Genomic DNA, 16,292 nt, shown 5'->3' with positions numbered 1-16,292 from the left:
ATTTGACTTTCCTAATTTTCTATTAGACAAGACTGTACAGAATTCCCCAGAGGACTGTGGTTCTGGCACTACCTGACAGCAAGACGTTGCAAGAGGCACAGCCAACTGGCAGGTGTCATATTGAGAAACGTCTACCATGCTAAGACCTTGGGCAAGTAAAGAACATGCTTAAGAAATATGTAGTGAAATGTGTGCTGAGGTTTTCCAAGACAGAAATAGTTCCTCACATAGGGCTCACACAATGTGCTTGCTTCATTCACTTCCAGATTTAGAGAGTGAACACATCCTGCAAGAGCATGTGGTACTGGTCTTTTTCCTTTCATTTGTTCAATATTCTGCTATTTTAAGAAGCAGGGCAATTTTAAGTTTAGAAATAGCTTGGAAATAGAGTGCTTCCTGTGTTTGGGGGTTTTTTGAATCAAATAAGGCTTTCTAGGGTTCTTGTACTTCCCTGAAAAATTAAATTTTCAGATACCTTCAGGACCTGGTAGCTCCTTTTCATCAAGAGTCTTTGCCTTCCTCTGTCAGGGGAAGTCTCCACCAAGAAGACATCAAGATGTGGTTAACAGATCAGTGCATCACTGCAGTGGGTGAAGCTAAAAGAATGTACTTAAATCCTTAAGCTGCCTTGAAGTTCCTCTAACTAACTAAAAGGACTAAGATGTTCTCCACATATTTCTCAGTCTCATGTCAAGGCATCACAAGGTCCTGCCACCCTGTGGGAGGAGCCAGGAACAGAGGGTGGTTGTGGATCTGACAGGGCCATGACCTCCCTAGCCAGGGCCTATCCCATAGCACCCAGCAAGGCATCAGGTACAGAACAGGGACGGGGACCGGGACCACGCCAGAACTTCATGACTGCCCAGCAGAGCCACAGTGATGAGGCAGGTCAAAAAAGGCTGCGCTTTGAAGGACTGAGAAGTTGCACTGAAAAGGCATAACTGCTGTTTCCTCTTCTCTATTTTCTGCTTCAGCAAAGAAACTGGAAAGCTGCAGGAGATAGCATACAAAAACTGCAGACACTCTGAAGGAGAAAATACATCTCAGGAGCAGCTGCTGCCAAAACAGTTTAGCTGTTGGCAACTGCCAGCAAGCTGCAAATTTTAAATAGGCAGCAGTAGCTGGTATGGGTAACGGTCCAACTTCCAAAACCCCAGTTTCTATAGAGATTACACAGATAACCTGTTAAGAGGTATTATTCTCAACTGCTGCAGGGAAAAATGAAAAAAAACCTATAGGGAAGCAATTTATAAGCAACACTCTAAACATGGCTACACTTGTAATACTTTAGCATATACTGCAAGCTTGGCTTTTAAATGCCAGCATTTCTCTTTGGCATTCACTATGGGCTTTCAGCATAAGCAGCTCTGATGCTAACTAAATTTATGACAAATAAAGAAAGGTTTACACATTTTTTGTAGTCTGTGAGGCAATTCCAAGAATCTCAAAAGTTAAGGAAGTTGTCACAACTTAATGTTTTAACTTCATATCTGACCAGACTCTCCTAAAGATGCAAGATGGATCACACAGAGGATGGAAATACAAACAGAAGGATAGGTCTGAGAAATAAACATATGTGACCATCTCTAGAGAAGGTTATTCTTCAAGCATTGCAGTGATACGATATTGTAGTCCCAAAGGTTTGGGGGAACATATGTTGAAGTATGAAGATTCAGACTACCTAAATTTAAGGATGATAAAAGAAAGGAAGTGCTATTAAAAGAAGAAAATTGACCACTTCCAAGGTGATGGAACGCTTTTCTACACAATGGTGAGACACGTTTATGTTAATATAATTTCCCTTAATCCAAACAATGTAGTGATCTGTCACATGTAATTATGCTTCTGGCCTTACATAGTCTTATAATATATTCTTATGCTACTCACCCCAGTTTTGAAGACTGAAAAGAATAATTAGTGAACTATACTGATACGCCGGAGGGAAGGGATGCCATCCAGAGGACCTCGACACGCTTGTGAGGTGGGCTGATGCCAACCTGATGAAGTTTAACCATGCCAAGTGCAAGATCCTACACCTGGGTCGGAGCAATCCCAGGCACAGCTACAGGTTGGGCAGAGAAGAGATTCAGAGCAGCCCTGCAGAGAAGGACTTGGGGGTGTTGGTCGATGAGAAAATGAACATGAGCTGGCTTCAGTGTGCACTCGCAGCCCAGAAAGCCAACCGTATCCTAGGCTGCATCAAAAGGAGCGGGACCAGCAGGTCGAAGGAGGTGATCCTGCCCCTCTACTCTGCTCTCATGAGACCTCACTTGGAGTATTGTGTGCAGTTCTGGTGTCCTCAACATAAAAAGAACATGGAACTGTTGGAACAAGTCCAGAGGAGGGCCACGAGGATGATCAGGGGACTGGAGCACCTCCCGTATGAAGATAGGCTGAGGAAGTTGGGGCTGTTCAGCCTGGAGAAGAGAAGGCTGCGTGGAGACCTCATAGCAGCCTGCCAGTATCTGAAGGGGGCCTACAAGGATGCTGGGGAGGGACTCTTCATCAGGGACTGTAGTGACAGGACAAGGGGTAATGGGTTCAAACTTCAACAGGGGAAGTTTAGATTGGATCTAAGGAAGAAGTTCTTTACTGTGAGGGTGGTGAGGCACTGGAATGGGTTGCCCAGGGAGGTTGTGAATGCTCCATCCTTGGCAGTGTTCAAGGCCAGGTTGGATGAGGCCTTGGGTGACATGGTTTAGTGTGGGGTGTCCCTGCCCATGGCAGGGGGGTTGGAAATAGATGATCTTAAAGTCCTTCCCAACCCTAACTATTCTATGATTCTATGATTCTATGAAGTAATGCAGAAGCTATTTTTCTTTTCTTTTTTTTAAAAAAAAAAAAAAAAATTTGATTTTAAAATTGTCATTACTTGTTTCATTCCAAGAATTTGGAGATACCATTTTCATATTTGCAACTTTTAGAGAATAAAAGTAACTTTGTCACTAAAAAAAAGTGTTTCTATCACTTAGAAGTAAAAAAAAAGCCAGACAGATGTACAAAAAAGCTCATTAACAACATGAAAAAATGTGACTGATTCATGTGCCTGGAGAGACAGTAGAGGTGAAGGCAAGCAGCAGGCCATTGCATGGCTTAAAAATTCAAGCTGCCATCAAATTAAGCTTTGCTTTAAAAAAACACATGATGGATCCCAACTATAATAAGCTTGCTGGGACTTGTATTTTGCCCTTTGGTCACAATAAAATGAAAGAAGGCAGGTTCAAGAACCCTTTTATCTGGTAAGTAGTTGGTGTCTCATAAGGTGTTACAATATATCTAGGACAACTTCTATGGCCTTTATGTAGATCCTGATCTCAGTGGACTGGCCCCAGCAAAAATTTTCTCCAAATCTAGGGAATGAGACACAGTACTCAGGGCAGACAGAGAACAGCAGTAAAATTTTAAGATAAATAATTTTCAGGGAAATAAATAGCTATCATATATTGAAATAATGGGTATTTTTTCACTATAATGAAAGTCCTTCTATTTTTTTTTCATTATTTTAATTATAATGGAGATATTAAGAATTCCTTTTCAAGTTCTGGCTGAGCATAAGAAACTGAGGTTATCCATGTGACTTTTACCATCTATAGGTCTGATCTAGGATAGTTACAGTCACTGGTAAGAGAGAGACCTCTTCAAATTGTTTTCATCCTCCCTGCCTCCTATGTTGACTATACAATGAACCTGGAGAATTAACTCTGAGATAACAAAGCCTCCTTCACTAAATAATGTATAAGCCTCACACAGTGTACTAAAAAGTACTTTCCTCATGTACTTTTTCTTTGCTCTTAGATGAAATCTCTTTTTCATACAGAAGACTATTCACCAGAAAAGTTATTCAGTGTTGATTAGGAATACAAAAAATTATCAAGTCCTTCCAAACATAATTTTGTCATAACTTACTAACAACCAGCTTCCAAAACAAAGTAAACCCACATCACTAGCCACTGCTTTCCACCTTGAATTATATCAGAGACACATATTTTTAAAGCACTGAAAATCCCAGAGGAGCAAATTAAAGAAACCAAACAGAATAAAAAGGTAGCTGATAATAATACAATATTTATTTTTACATTTGAAGAATATTCAGTGAAACCTCCAGGAACAAATGCAGTTTTATCTCACAAAAATGATGCTCTTCCCTTCACTAATATCACTGAAATACATTCACATACGCAGCTTACAAGCCTCAGGAAACTCTGGGTGTTTGCTGGGTTCTGTTTTGCTACCAGACATCTTTTTCTGCCTCGAAAGGCCTCAGATACGTACACGTACCTGAAGGCTACCATGTCAGAAAGAGCTATCTAATTTATGTTAACAAGCAGCTTTAAAACACAAATTTTTGATTCAACGTCATGAGAGATTAATTTGAAACACAAAGATCTGAGACCATCAACGTATTCAACTGAGATTCTCAAATTAAAAAAGAGGAAGGAAAAAAAAAATAATAAAAGGATTATAGATAGTGAGTTGCAAAGAAACAGAGAATTTCCTTGTCTCGTCCTGGCAAATTATACTCAGCAAGTCTTTCCTCAACTAGGGAAAACTGATCACAAAAACTAAGAATAATGATGTAATTTCAGCTTCTCTTCCTCCTTAATTAATCTGTAACCCTTCTTCAAGTAAGGACGTATTCCTCTGCACTGAAAAGTCAAAAAACAATAATCATGCTCCTCTGGGTTCAGAAGGAAATTTCTTTTCCTGCATGGCAGATGGCTTTGTTCTGGCAACACAGTGTAACTATATGTCGTATTTGCAATGATATTCCCTCCAAGTCACAGACTCTTTCCAGTTCCAGAGTCTTTCCTCTCAGACATGGTGTTTGCTTTGGCCCTGTACAGAGTGACACTTGGGTTTCTCCATAGTCTCACAAAGGGGATTTCCTTCAATCTTTCTCCTGAAATAACATATTCTTGATGAGAAATGTTATAACATTTTGCTATGCATGTTCTAAAAATCACCATCCCAAAGATAAATAAATCCTGGATAATGATCACCAGAAAAAAGATAGGATTCTGTTCAGTGGCTGTATGGACAACAAGTCTTTGCATACGTGTGAAAATTTCTGGCTATCCAGACATGAGGTGATATAAATAAGACCTAATTCTCTGCTCCCAAAGAAAAAAGGGAAAGTGTCAGTGCTGATGGCTTAAAAAATATCTGCAGGAAAGGAGAAACCCCTTGACTGCCCATTGTCGTCAGCTTCTTCCTCTTATTGAGGCAGCAGGCTCCAAGCTGCTATACAGAGACAGATGAATAAAAAAAAACCAGTCAGTCCTTGCAAATGAAATTAAAGAAGCAAGACAGATATTGAATCAGAATTGAGATGAAGGATCTCTGTTACTGGTCCCACCCTGGCAGAGATACTATAGAGCACAGCTGATTTAGAAAGTTAAAGACATAAGAAAGTTCACAAGTGTTTCATTTTTCAGGCAGATACAGCACCTGAATAACATATTAATTTTCAATAAAAAAACCCACTTGTTAGCATTTTAAAAAGCATGAAAAAACAGGATTTCAATTAAAAAAAAAAAAAAGGCAAACCTTGTCCTTTGCTATGTGTTAGACCAGACAGTTATTGCAGCTATTTGATTATAAACTCAAACAGATCAAAAAGGCTTAGTGCTCTTGAATCAACAGCACCTCCAAATAAAAGAAGCCTGAAGCACACATCAGAAGCCTGAATGTAGGATAAAGTATAGTACTAACAAAACACAGCTTCTCACATGTATCTTTTGAATAAAACAACTCCAGAAACTGTCGCCAAGATAAACATCTACTGCACTGAAAACTGTCTTTTTAATACAGTCTGCACAGGCAGTTTGCAAAAAGAAATTATCCATAGAGTGTGACACAGCAGGAAAACCAAAGGATACTCTGACAATATGGCAATGCAAAGGAAAAAGGTAATTGGATACTCTAAGCAGCAGAGCAATACACAAAGTCACAATAAAAGAAAAAAGAGAGAGATAAACACTAAAAAGCCCATAACCACATATTGTTCTTAAAAGTTAATGTAGAGGTAGCTCTTCTGCACCTCAAGATTCAATACAAAATAATGGTTGTCCCTCTACACAAAAATAACCTATTTAAAGCTCACATAATGGAATCACATTTGAGTCATGGCACTTAGAAGTAGGTTACAATTGCAAAGAAATGTTTTAAAAGCAAATAAACAAAAAATGCTTATGAAAAGCAGAAGTCCATAGAGCACTGTCACAGAGAAAAAAAAAATGTACCATTTTAAGGTTATGTAATGTGGAAGTTAATCAGAATAGTGGAAAAACTAAAGCTACAGGAATTATCTCCTCTAGAAGCATTAGAAAAAAGCATGGGCCGGAGAGAAAAAATATCATGACACAAGGCCCAGCTAAAAGAACAGATTTAAACTTCAGACAAAAAGCACACAGACATACTAAATTTTTTAAAAGGCCATTGATTTAGAAAGGAAGGATGGACTCCATCAGCATTTGTTCATCATTGCAGGAGGTATGGTTAGAATCTCAGCTCTGCAGTGTTATGCCAGTTTAAATATTAATTTATTTTAATCAATAATCAAACACTGTAACCTCAAGAAGGACAAGGTATGCTCCTACTTGCAACTTTCTTGTTAATGAAGACTGAATGTGATGTAGAAAAGGATACCATGAAGACTTCATCCCTCAAGAGATACATATGCAGCATGGGTAGGATCCATAAGGAAGCTGGTGTCAATACCTAATTCTGATGATCTCAAACCATTATGTGTATGACCTAAATGTCCCCAGATTCATAGTTTCCCAAGTATGAAAAGCCAGAAACGTCTTTCCTTCATCCTGTCTGCTTGAGCCTAAAATGTTTCTTGGATTGACATATAAAGAAAATTAAATGATCAGTCCTGTTCTGTATTGTAAATAAATTGAATAAATTGGTACATTTGTCGACTGGTGTGGAGTTCTTGTGTGTTCTGCTTCATAAACATCCAGATTTCCATCTGAAGGAAAGCGTGACAGGTCTAATGACATCAGTGGAGTTTTTTCAACTTTTGCTGACAGACCTTTAGGTTCAAAACTGTGATTAGCATGATACTGAAACATCCAAATCCTTATGACAATCTATCATTCTTTTCTGCCAAGGACAGACTGTCTTCTGTCAAAATAGTGTAGTTTGAATATTTCTGGTCCTATAATCGTCTTCAATACTGCCATGCAACTTTGAGCAGGTTTGTAATGGGTGCTTGATGGCACTTGTTTTGTAGTTAAAACAACTGTTTCACACAAGCTGATGTTCAAAATTTTTTACTTTGAAACATCACTATTCCTTACAGTTCTGGCTTAACTCATTTTTGGGCACAGGCTACAATATGCCAAGTAGACATGAACCAAAACCAATGTTTAAAATGCACAAATTCCATTGCGCCACTAATGCAAAGAGCATTTACTCTTGTTGGCCTGCACTGGAAAGCACTGGGAGGCACAACAGACAGCACACAGAGTATCTTGGCAAAGTAGCCACATGCTGCCAATGGGTGCAAAATCGTGTATTTATATAATATTATGACATTGCCCTGCTGTTTTAGCTTACACAATTAAACACACATCAGAAGAAAAAGAAGTGCATTCCTTGTTACCCTTCATTCTGGGTTTACTCTTCCTTTTATCAGACAGATTCACTAAATTCAGGTTCATGCTTTACAATGTAAGAGGTTTACATGATGAGCCAGCTGTCAATAGACCCTAAAGAGGATTGCAGCTCACATGTCATTGATGCGGCTGAGGAGGTAGAGTTGCTCTTATCACTCCTAGAAAGATTAGAGATGAAAGAATACAAGAGGCTGGTTCTAATTTTTTATTTTCTCAGCAGCAGAGAAAATAAATTACATAAGGCCACAAGAGTGGGTGAAAAAGACACTCTGAAATACTTACGTACCCCATTCAAGGAAGTATTGTATTAATCCAGGATTACACTTCTTACAATAAATTCATCAACAAAATAGTGTTTCTTTCTCAAACAGCAAGTGTAATGCTTGACCAGACATACCAGTTCAACATAACTGCCAGAACTGCTGTCTGAGACAAATGCTTGATTACTCCAGCATTGCCAGAGCTCCACTTCAGGCAAGGAAGTCTTAGAGAAACTGCTCAAGGATCTCAGGGAATCAATGGCAGATGGACTGTGTTTGCTGTCCTTACTGACTAGCACGGAAAAAGGAGTAGCTCAGAAAGTGTGAGCAAAACCTTCAGCCTTTCACAGCTGCTTTTGAATGATGCCAATTCACAGACAGTACTGAGTCAGTATCTTATGCTGCACCCCTGAAAACTGTGAGTTGCTGCAACTGCCAATCTGTTTTCTACTTCACCCTTCCCAAAAGGAATTACATAAAACTGTGCAAAGTTAAAAACTAAGTGCATTACTTCTGAACCTACCCAGTCTTGGCAGACCTGCCTCCAGCTCACTGTGCTATCCTTGACTTAGCTCCAACCTGCTGTGGACAAAGCTCTGTATGGTCTCTGACTTCTGGTGGTCCATTAGCACAATTATTTCAGGTTGCCCCTGCAGTCCCATTAGTACCTATCAAGCAGAGAATTGCTTGTTTGGTCACTGTCTGTAACCATTTTGGTGACTCATTTATCAGCTTTTGCTGTATTTCAGCGCCTTGAGCTCCTTACAAACAGGAGGTTTTAAAAAAGCCATATGATTTCCCAGACTACAAACTGTGACCTTTCATTTTTTAATTCACTGGCTAATTTATTCCACCTGCATTAATCTATTTTGCCATCAGCTACATTCAATTTAACATGAATTTCAGTTCTTAAACCTATGACCACCACTACCCTGGAAATTTTCACTGTGGCTGAGGAATGATTTCCAGTGCTTCTAACAAAAAAGGACAAACCACTCTGATGTTAATTAATTCTAATGGAAGAGACATTTAAAGTGTTGGGCAGACTGAAACACATCTCTATCACCAAGAAGAACTATGCTAACAGTAAGCTTGGGGAGGGGGGAATATATATATATAAAAAGGTTCAAACCTTAAAGCTAAATGGTCCAAACTTACTGACAAAAATCAGATTCCTCTCCATGACTCCTATTCTCAACTATTTTTGGCTGCACTTTCAGGGTTTGACTTGCTCTATCCTTCAAATTCACGGCCTGAGCCCTTGGAAAAGTTATGTTTTCACGCAGACCATTTACCACCCAACTACAATGCCACAACGGCTGCCTATCTGCATGTCCACCTGATGCAGTGTTATGTGTAAGGGCCATGGATTTCCAGTATTTTATTTTCCTTCTCTCCAGCAACTGTTGGCAAATACTCCATTGTTCTTCCCCATATAAAGTTTTTGCACATGCACAACCACACAGCAGAAAATTAGGGATAAAACTAGATTCATATTAATAAGCATAATTCGACCACCTACTAGTACAAAGTTCTGTTTCCCACAAATTGCTTAGTATGTCAGAAATGCTACCTGCACATAGATACATCAACCAGGAATTAAGCACACCAAACAGTTTTTCAAAGAAAAAACTTTATTGAGGGATACTGAGTGACTGAGTTGTTTGCTTCATCTTACATGGATAGCTACTCCTCACATCAGCTACTCTTAGCCCCATGCGTGCTCTCTTGCTCACCTGGGGCTGCCTCTGTGCAACTGTATTGGGTCAGGCTGGGAAGGAGTTAATTTTCCCTATAGCAACCCTTATAGTGCTGTGCTTTTGTACTGGTAGCTAGTAGGGTGTTTTGCCTGACGCTGAGCAGTGCTTACACAGCATCAAGGCTATCCCTACAACATGCACCCTCACCAACCAGGACAGCTGACTCAAACTGGCCAAAGGGATATTCTACACTGTGTGATGGCTGCTCAGCAAGAAAAGCTAAGAAAAAGGAGGAGGAAGGGGTAGGGATAGGAAGAGGGAGGGTGTGTCATTCATTATTTATGATGTTTGTGTTGCAACTACTACACGTACTGAGCCCTTCTTCCTGGAAGTGGATGGACATTGCCTTCTGACGGGAAGTAGAGAATAAATCTTTTGTTTTCCTTTGTTTCTGCACATGATGTTTGCTTTTGCTTTACTAAACTGCCTTCATCTTGACCCATTATTGTTTTTATCCATCTTGCTTTCTCCTCCACTCTGTCCTGCTGAGGATGCAAGTGATAGAGAGGTTTGGTGGGCAACTGGCACCCAGCCAGGGTCAACCCACCACAGCAACACATTGCTTTTCAAAGTCTGGCTGTCTGTTTAGCTTAACCCTTCAACCATATAATGTAAAAAAAAAAAAGCATCACTTATATTAAAAGCCTCTCCCCTGTTTAAAAAGAGGTTTACATGAGGAAACAGCTGTCCAACCCCAAAGAGGATTGAAGCTTGTATGTCACTGGCATTTTTCCAGACTGGCCTAAGAGGTCTAAAAAAGACAAACCCCACATAACCATATTATTAACCATTAGGAAGAGAGCAGCTGCTTGCCAAATTCAACAGTTTTGCGCAATGTCACAGGGATTCAGTTGAAACTTTTGATCTTTGGAGGCTGGTACACTGCAAATTTTTCTTTGAGTGCTGAGTTCAGTTTTTAGCCTGACAGCTGGAAAAGTGTGAAGCAGTTAATGAGTACCCCCCAATTTTTTCAACAGAGCAATTAAAATCAAAAATTAATAGTGGTGGATTTTTGTTTACCAAAATGTCCTGTCAGAATCAAAAAGCATTCGAGTAGCTACATGGGTGTGCTATGGTTTTAGTCTGTTGATGATGGAATAGAAACTCTAGTACACGACCAAGCTATGTTGTAAACAGTGACAAGAAATAAGCACTGAGATGATGAATAGTACACAGCAACAGAGAAATTAAATAATTCAACACAGGGAAATCTGTCATGAGTGAGGTCTGTTTCTGGTTTTTTTGGGTTTTTTTTTTTTTTTTTGTCAATTTTTGTATTAATAAGAAAAACTAAGTTAAAATCAGTCTTTTGCTGAGCACACTTCTTTTACTCAAATGAAGCAAACATTCTCCTTAAGTTACACCATATAACCACATTTCTGTCTTCTGTTACCACTCCAAGATGCTTTTCTCTAGGAAATGGGAAACAGCGATTTAGAAGGGAGCAGCAGAACTTCCCAATAACTTATTTATATGTGTATTGTGCATAGTGTTGTCTTTCTGTTATCCTTCCTAGCATTCGAGCTAAAAATGCGCTAGAACTGCTTATTGGTTTTAGGTTTTCAGGTTTTTGAATGGTATTTTGTGATGTAGTAGGGGCAACAGTGGGGAGCTGTAATCTGAGTTAAGTCAGAGTCTCAGCAGCTCCATGCCCTTACACAGTTTGCTCAAAACAAGCTATGTTACAGCCACATGCCTCCATGTTAGCAACAAACGCTTGAAAGAGTATATTCAAAGCCAAACAAAACAAATTAAATCAATTAGTAAAATCACAAACTTCCTCAATATTATTTATTCATTGCAGTTTCACAGCACTTGAAGATCCTCACAGGGAATCAAAACTCAGAAACATTCACTACAGATAAGAAATTGAAAGAAAGCCAGAAGCATGACCATACAGGCAGCAAGCAAGATTACCAAAAGCTACACAAGAATAATGAATGTGGCTGTCTGCTGTGAAGTCATCTATCTGTCCTGGACTCTCTCTAATGTTTGTGTGATTGACATGAAAATCAGAATGGTTTCCACACAAACATGCAATTATGGTGTGAAAATGACCACTTTCCCTGTTTGAATGTTGAACAGAAGATGATCCCATTTTATTCTAATAGCCAGAGATCAAAATTAGTCTTACAGCACACAAAAAATGTGTTTTGAATGGTTTTGAGGGTTTTTTCCTCAGCCTGTTTCCCCTGTTCTGAAGAAGCTTTTAAATTATCACATAAATTTTACTTATCTAGACAGTAACCATGTCTTCTTGACATCTAATTCTAAGTCTCATGAATGTCCTTTAAAAGTAGCAATACATCAACATAATTAAAAATCAAAATTGAGATTTATAATCCCTCACTCTTAAAAGCATAACTTCACTTTCATAGTGACTTTTCACTATAAAATAGCTTATCCTCTCCCAGCGTCTCTAACTAACAGGAAATACAATTGCAATCTTTCTGTTGAATTGCTGCAAACTGAGAATACAACAGTTTTAACTCCCTGACTTTCTCATTGCAAACAAATCTCCCTACTGATCCTGGCACCACAGACACAAGGCAAAGGAAGAGATAAATATGGTTGATTGTTTTTACTTTTTCTTGCATAAGTGAGCATTACATAAGTGAAACTGCAGGACACGAGAAATTCAGAGAGAAATAGTTTTGTTCAGTGCAACACAAATTGAAGCAGATTCCAAAAAAGAGATTATTTTTTTGTTATCCCAGACATGAGTCTTCCTAATGAGGCAAAAAGATTAAAGAAAAAACTTCCAAGGGCTATCATATTAAATGACTAGCAAGTTCCAGGGCCAAATTCATCCAAATATAACTTCAGTGGAGTAACAATAGAGCTTGGTTTCATCACGTTGCTTTCACAGCTTCATTTCTTGTGAAAAGTTCACGACATAATGAATTGTATGACTGCCAACCTTTTTTTTTTTTTTTCCCTTTCCTAAGAAGATAATGTTATTATCTGACCACCCAAAGGAGGTAAAACCAGCAATTGCATCAAAGAAAGAAAGGCAATATGAAATTAATGCCACAGTGTCTAGTTACTCTGTTACTCCTCTCTTCCACTGCCTTCCACCACAATGAATTCCCTTCTTTATTTAGTAGTATAATTTTAAATAGCAGCACTAGGTAATTGGTTTCACGAGCTTAAGAGTTAGTATTCATCTCATTTCTATAGTTGGCCTTCAAGACCTATTAACTCCTAAGCCAAAAACAGCTGACTTCACCCCATTCCTGTGGCTCACCAAGTAGGATTTCAGATTTGGTTGATACAAAAAGCCATGCCATTAGGCTTTTTCCATGGAATTAGCACTGATGATGATGAGACCAAGGCAATCAAGGGCCTTTTTTTGCGGCCACATCCTGTACATACAGAGACAGAACACCCTGTGCTTTTGGAGATTATCAGGGCTGGCCTGAAGAGCATTGCTCATGCTGCCACAGAGCAGCATGAAATCTTCCTGCAAGGTAAGGGCTTCAAAGCCAAGAAAGGTGGCTTGGACCAATCTCTATCAACTGCAAAAGCAACTTTTACATAACTGTAATGAAAAAGAGCCTTGTCAACCATTGTTTAAAAGCTGAGGAAAATAGGAGAAGTGCAAATTCAAAATTCAGACTTCAGTGCCACCGCAGTACTTTAAAGCCTGTATTTCTGATAGACAAAACCACACATTCCCACTGAACACCACTGGAGCTCATGCATAGCCCACTCCAAGAGGCATGGCTGCATTTCCTACAGCAAGCAGGACCAAAGGAATTATATTGCTCATAAAAAGCCAGACAGGCTTATTTTAGGAGAAACGATGCTCTGCAAAGTCAACAGAGTGACCACTGTGGATGGCCCAGGCCTCTTCACACAAAGCCAAGATTGCTTAAAGCAATGCAGTAAAAAGTCAGAAGGTACTGGTCTTAAATAGACAAAGTAAATAAGAAGGCATTTTGACAGGCAGGCAGCCTGAGACAATGCATACACTGACCACAAAACACCTGCAGGACTGTGCTGCAGTCAAATGGAAATGTTCAGTCCAGAATAGGGTGGACATAAATGTCCCTAGGAATAGGGTCCTGCCTAACTCAAGAACACTTTCTTCAAGGTTATTTTAGGGACTCAGATAAATCCCCTGTTCTGTTCAATAGATTCTTTAGAAAGTCTTCTCTCTGTGTACATTTGAACAATTTAGAGAACCTAGGAATCTTATCCCTGAAAGATAATTCAGCAATTTAAGTTAAGTAGATGCATTAAAACAAAACCATAGAGACATGTCAATTTACTGAGCCTCTTTGTGGAAAAAAATTTAAAAAAAGGATTTGGTCTCCTCTTTTTTAATCATTAGTAGTTTTCTTTGCAAGCAAAAGAACAATTTACACTAAAAGCTAATTTTCATTCTAATGAACTAATCAAACAACTCGTGATTCTGCAAAGGTTTATCCATGTTTTTTGTCTGTATTCTGTTGAGCAGTCCCAACAATTTAAGGGTAATTACTCATACTAGAGGGATTACACAGTATTTTAACTGCACCTAATGTGCATTGGCTAAAATACATGCTCAGAATATCCAGAGAAGATTAATCTCCATGAAAAAAAATCAATATTGCAGGAAAAATAGAGCTAAAGATAAACAAGGATAAATTTCAGGAGATCCTTTCCTGAGCCTTAATATATTGCTATTGAAGATTAGATATACTTTGTATGTAAGGGAGCATGGGCATGGCTCTTTAATTCTATTCCTAAATCACAATGACTACAGTTTACTCAAAAAGAAAAACTGTTATCAAAAGACCTGCAGGTACTCCCTGCACTTGCAAGAAGGTAGACTCCTCTGTGATTTAATATTTTTCATCTCTGACACCTGCGACCATGATTTCCAAACTGTAGTTCATAGGTTCACAGTAAATTGTGTACCGCCAGTACACTGGAAAATAACAGAAAGAAGTTTAGCCTGAAGGGTGATAGCTGGTCCATAAGAACCACAGAATCACAGAATGGTTTGCATTGGAAGAGACCTTTAAGATCATCCAGTTCCAACTTCCCTGCCATGGGCAAGGACACCTTCCACTTGGTTGCTCAAAGCCCCATCCAGCCTGGCCTTGAGCACTGCCAGGGATGAGGCAGCCACAGCTTCTCTGAGCAACCGTTATGCCAAATTGCAAATCATTAAATAAATTGTACTTTTATATTTAATGCTAATTAATTAGCTTTTTAAAATCTGATTTAAACATTAAACTGCTTTGAAATCTACCCTGTTTTTTCCTTATTGCAGTGCAATGAGACTCTCCAGCATCAGGTTCTGGAGCTTGTGTTGGCACTCTACTTCACCACTGCAATGTGAGCGATTTTGCTTGATGCAGACACCCCCAGGCAGCATTTCAAGATGTGTGCTCTGCAGGAGCTTGGGTTAGGTACAGCATTGCTCTTGATTCAAGTTCTATCAAGTCATCTCTACAAATTCTCATAACTGCTCAAAAAGGTTGACAGTCCACACTCACTGCTTTCCACACACTGTTGTTGTTGCTGCTGCACAACTTGCTCCATCCTGCTATCAAAGGGGTTTAAGAAAGTGAATGTGTGAACAAGAAAGGGTTAAAGAGCCACCTGCAGTATTTTGGGGTATATAAAATATTTCTAAATGCTTACAAATAGAATTGTTGATGTTGTATGTGTCGCAACAGGAAAGACTAGCACTCCCATCCCCAAACCTGCACCTCTCCTGATGGAGAAAAGGATGCACAAGGAGCACACACTTGTGGTGCGTCAGCCATCACAGTTGTGTTATTAGTGCCATTTTAGTATTCACAGTCTTACCTGTAGTGGTTCAGTTTACAGCCTTACAGTGTGTTTTTCTGAAAGAGGTGGGGGGAGGGGACATGAAAATTTCTTTATCTCTGTGTGTTTTGTGACACCAGGTAGGCAAGGAAAGGCACGTTCCCGGTCTTGAAAACACAGTAAAATTGGCCTATGGCTGCTATTAAAGCTGAGATTAGTTCAAAAATCCACAACCCCTCCATAGCAACTAAGACTGCTCTGGTGCCCCATTAAGCTTCCTGTTCTCTGTGTAGGTGGGAGAAACAACATTCACTTAATAAACATACATATCTGCTCTGTAAGGAAATAAAAATTAACTTTAATTAGGAGAAAAAAATACTCTATTTGTCCTTATTCTTACCTTCCCTGAATGGGGACAGGAGTGAAATCCTTCCCCAGAGCAATGCAGACATCCTCCCCTATTGCTGGGTTTTCACACAGGGTCTGTTGCTCTCCAAGACTTGCTACCATGCCATGATACTCTTTCAAAAGCCGCAGCTCATTGCAACTTCTGGTCACCGGTTTGGCTGCCACTTTTGCAGTTAAACTGGTTTGATGTAGAGATGTCTGATTCAACTCCATCCCTTGTTGTCTAGGAATAGTACTTTCATCTTTGTTATCCAAGTACATCTGTCCCTGGGGGGTGTTCTCCTAAAGAAAGTGAAAACCAATATATTAAGACTAAATTGAATTGACCTCAATATTTACTTCAGGATGTGTGTGTTAAAAATGCCAAGCAGAAGACTTCGTGTTTACCTTTGGATATTTCTCTTGATGGTTTATTACCACAAGGAATAATTCCAACGTTTTAAACATCTTTGCATCTTCAAAATTAGCCATTA

At 39.2% G+C, this 16,292-nt stretch overlaps 1 protein-coding gene across 1 annotated transcript in view; it reads right to left on the bottom strand.

The window, feature by feature from the left end:
- The window catches only part of OCA2 (OCA2 melanosomal transmembrane protein), a gene marked incomplete at both ends in the record, with an annotated part of 171,283 nt that extends 155,203 nt beyond the window's left edge, over positions 1-16,080 (bottom strand). Inside the window, one exon of the mRNA XM_080614470.1 lies at positions 15,812-16,080. Within this exon, the coding sequence (XP_080470596.1) occupies positions 15,812-16,080 (269 nt within the window). The remainder of the gene's footprint in view (positions 1-15,811) is intronic.
- Between the last annotated feature and the right edge of the window lie 212 nt (positions 16,081-16,292).

Source organism: Psittacula echo, assembly GCF_963264785.1.
Source record: "Psittacula echo genome assembly, chromosome: 3".
Classification (NCBI taxonomy): Eukaryota; Metazoa; Chordata; class Aves; order Psittaciformes; family Psittacidae; genus Psittacula; species Psittacula echo.
The sequence above is the reverse complement of the archived record's forward strand: the minus strand, read 5'-3'. Positions and strand labels throughout refer to the sequence as shown.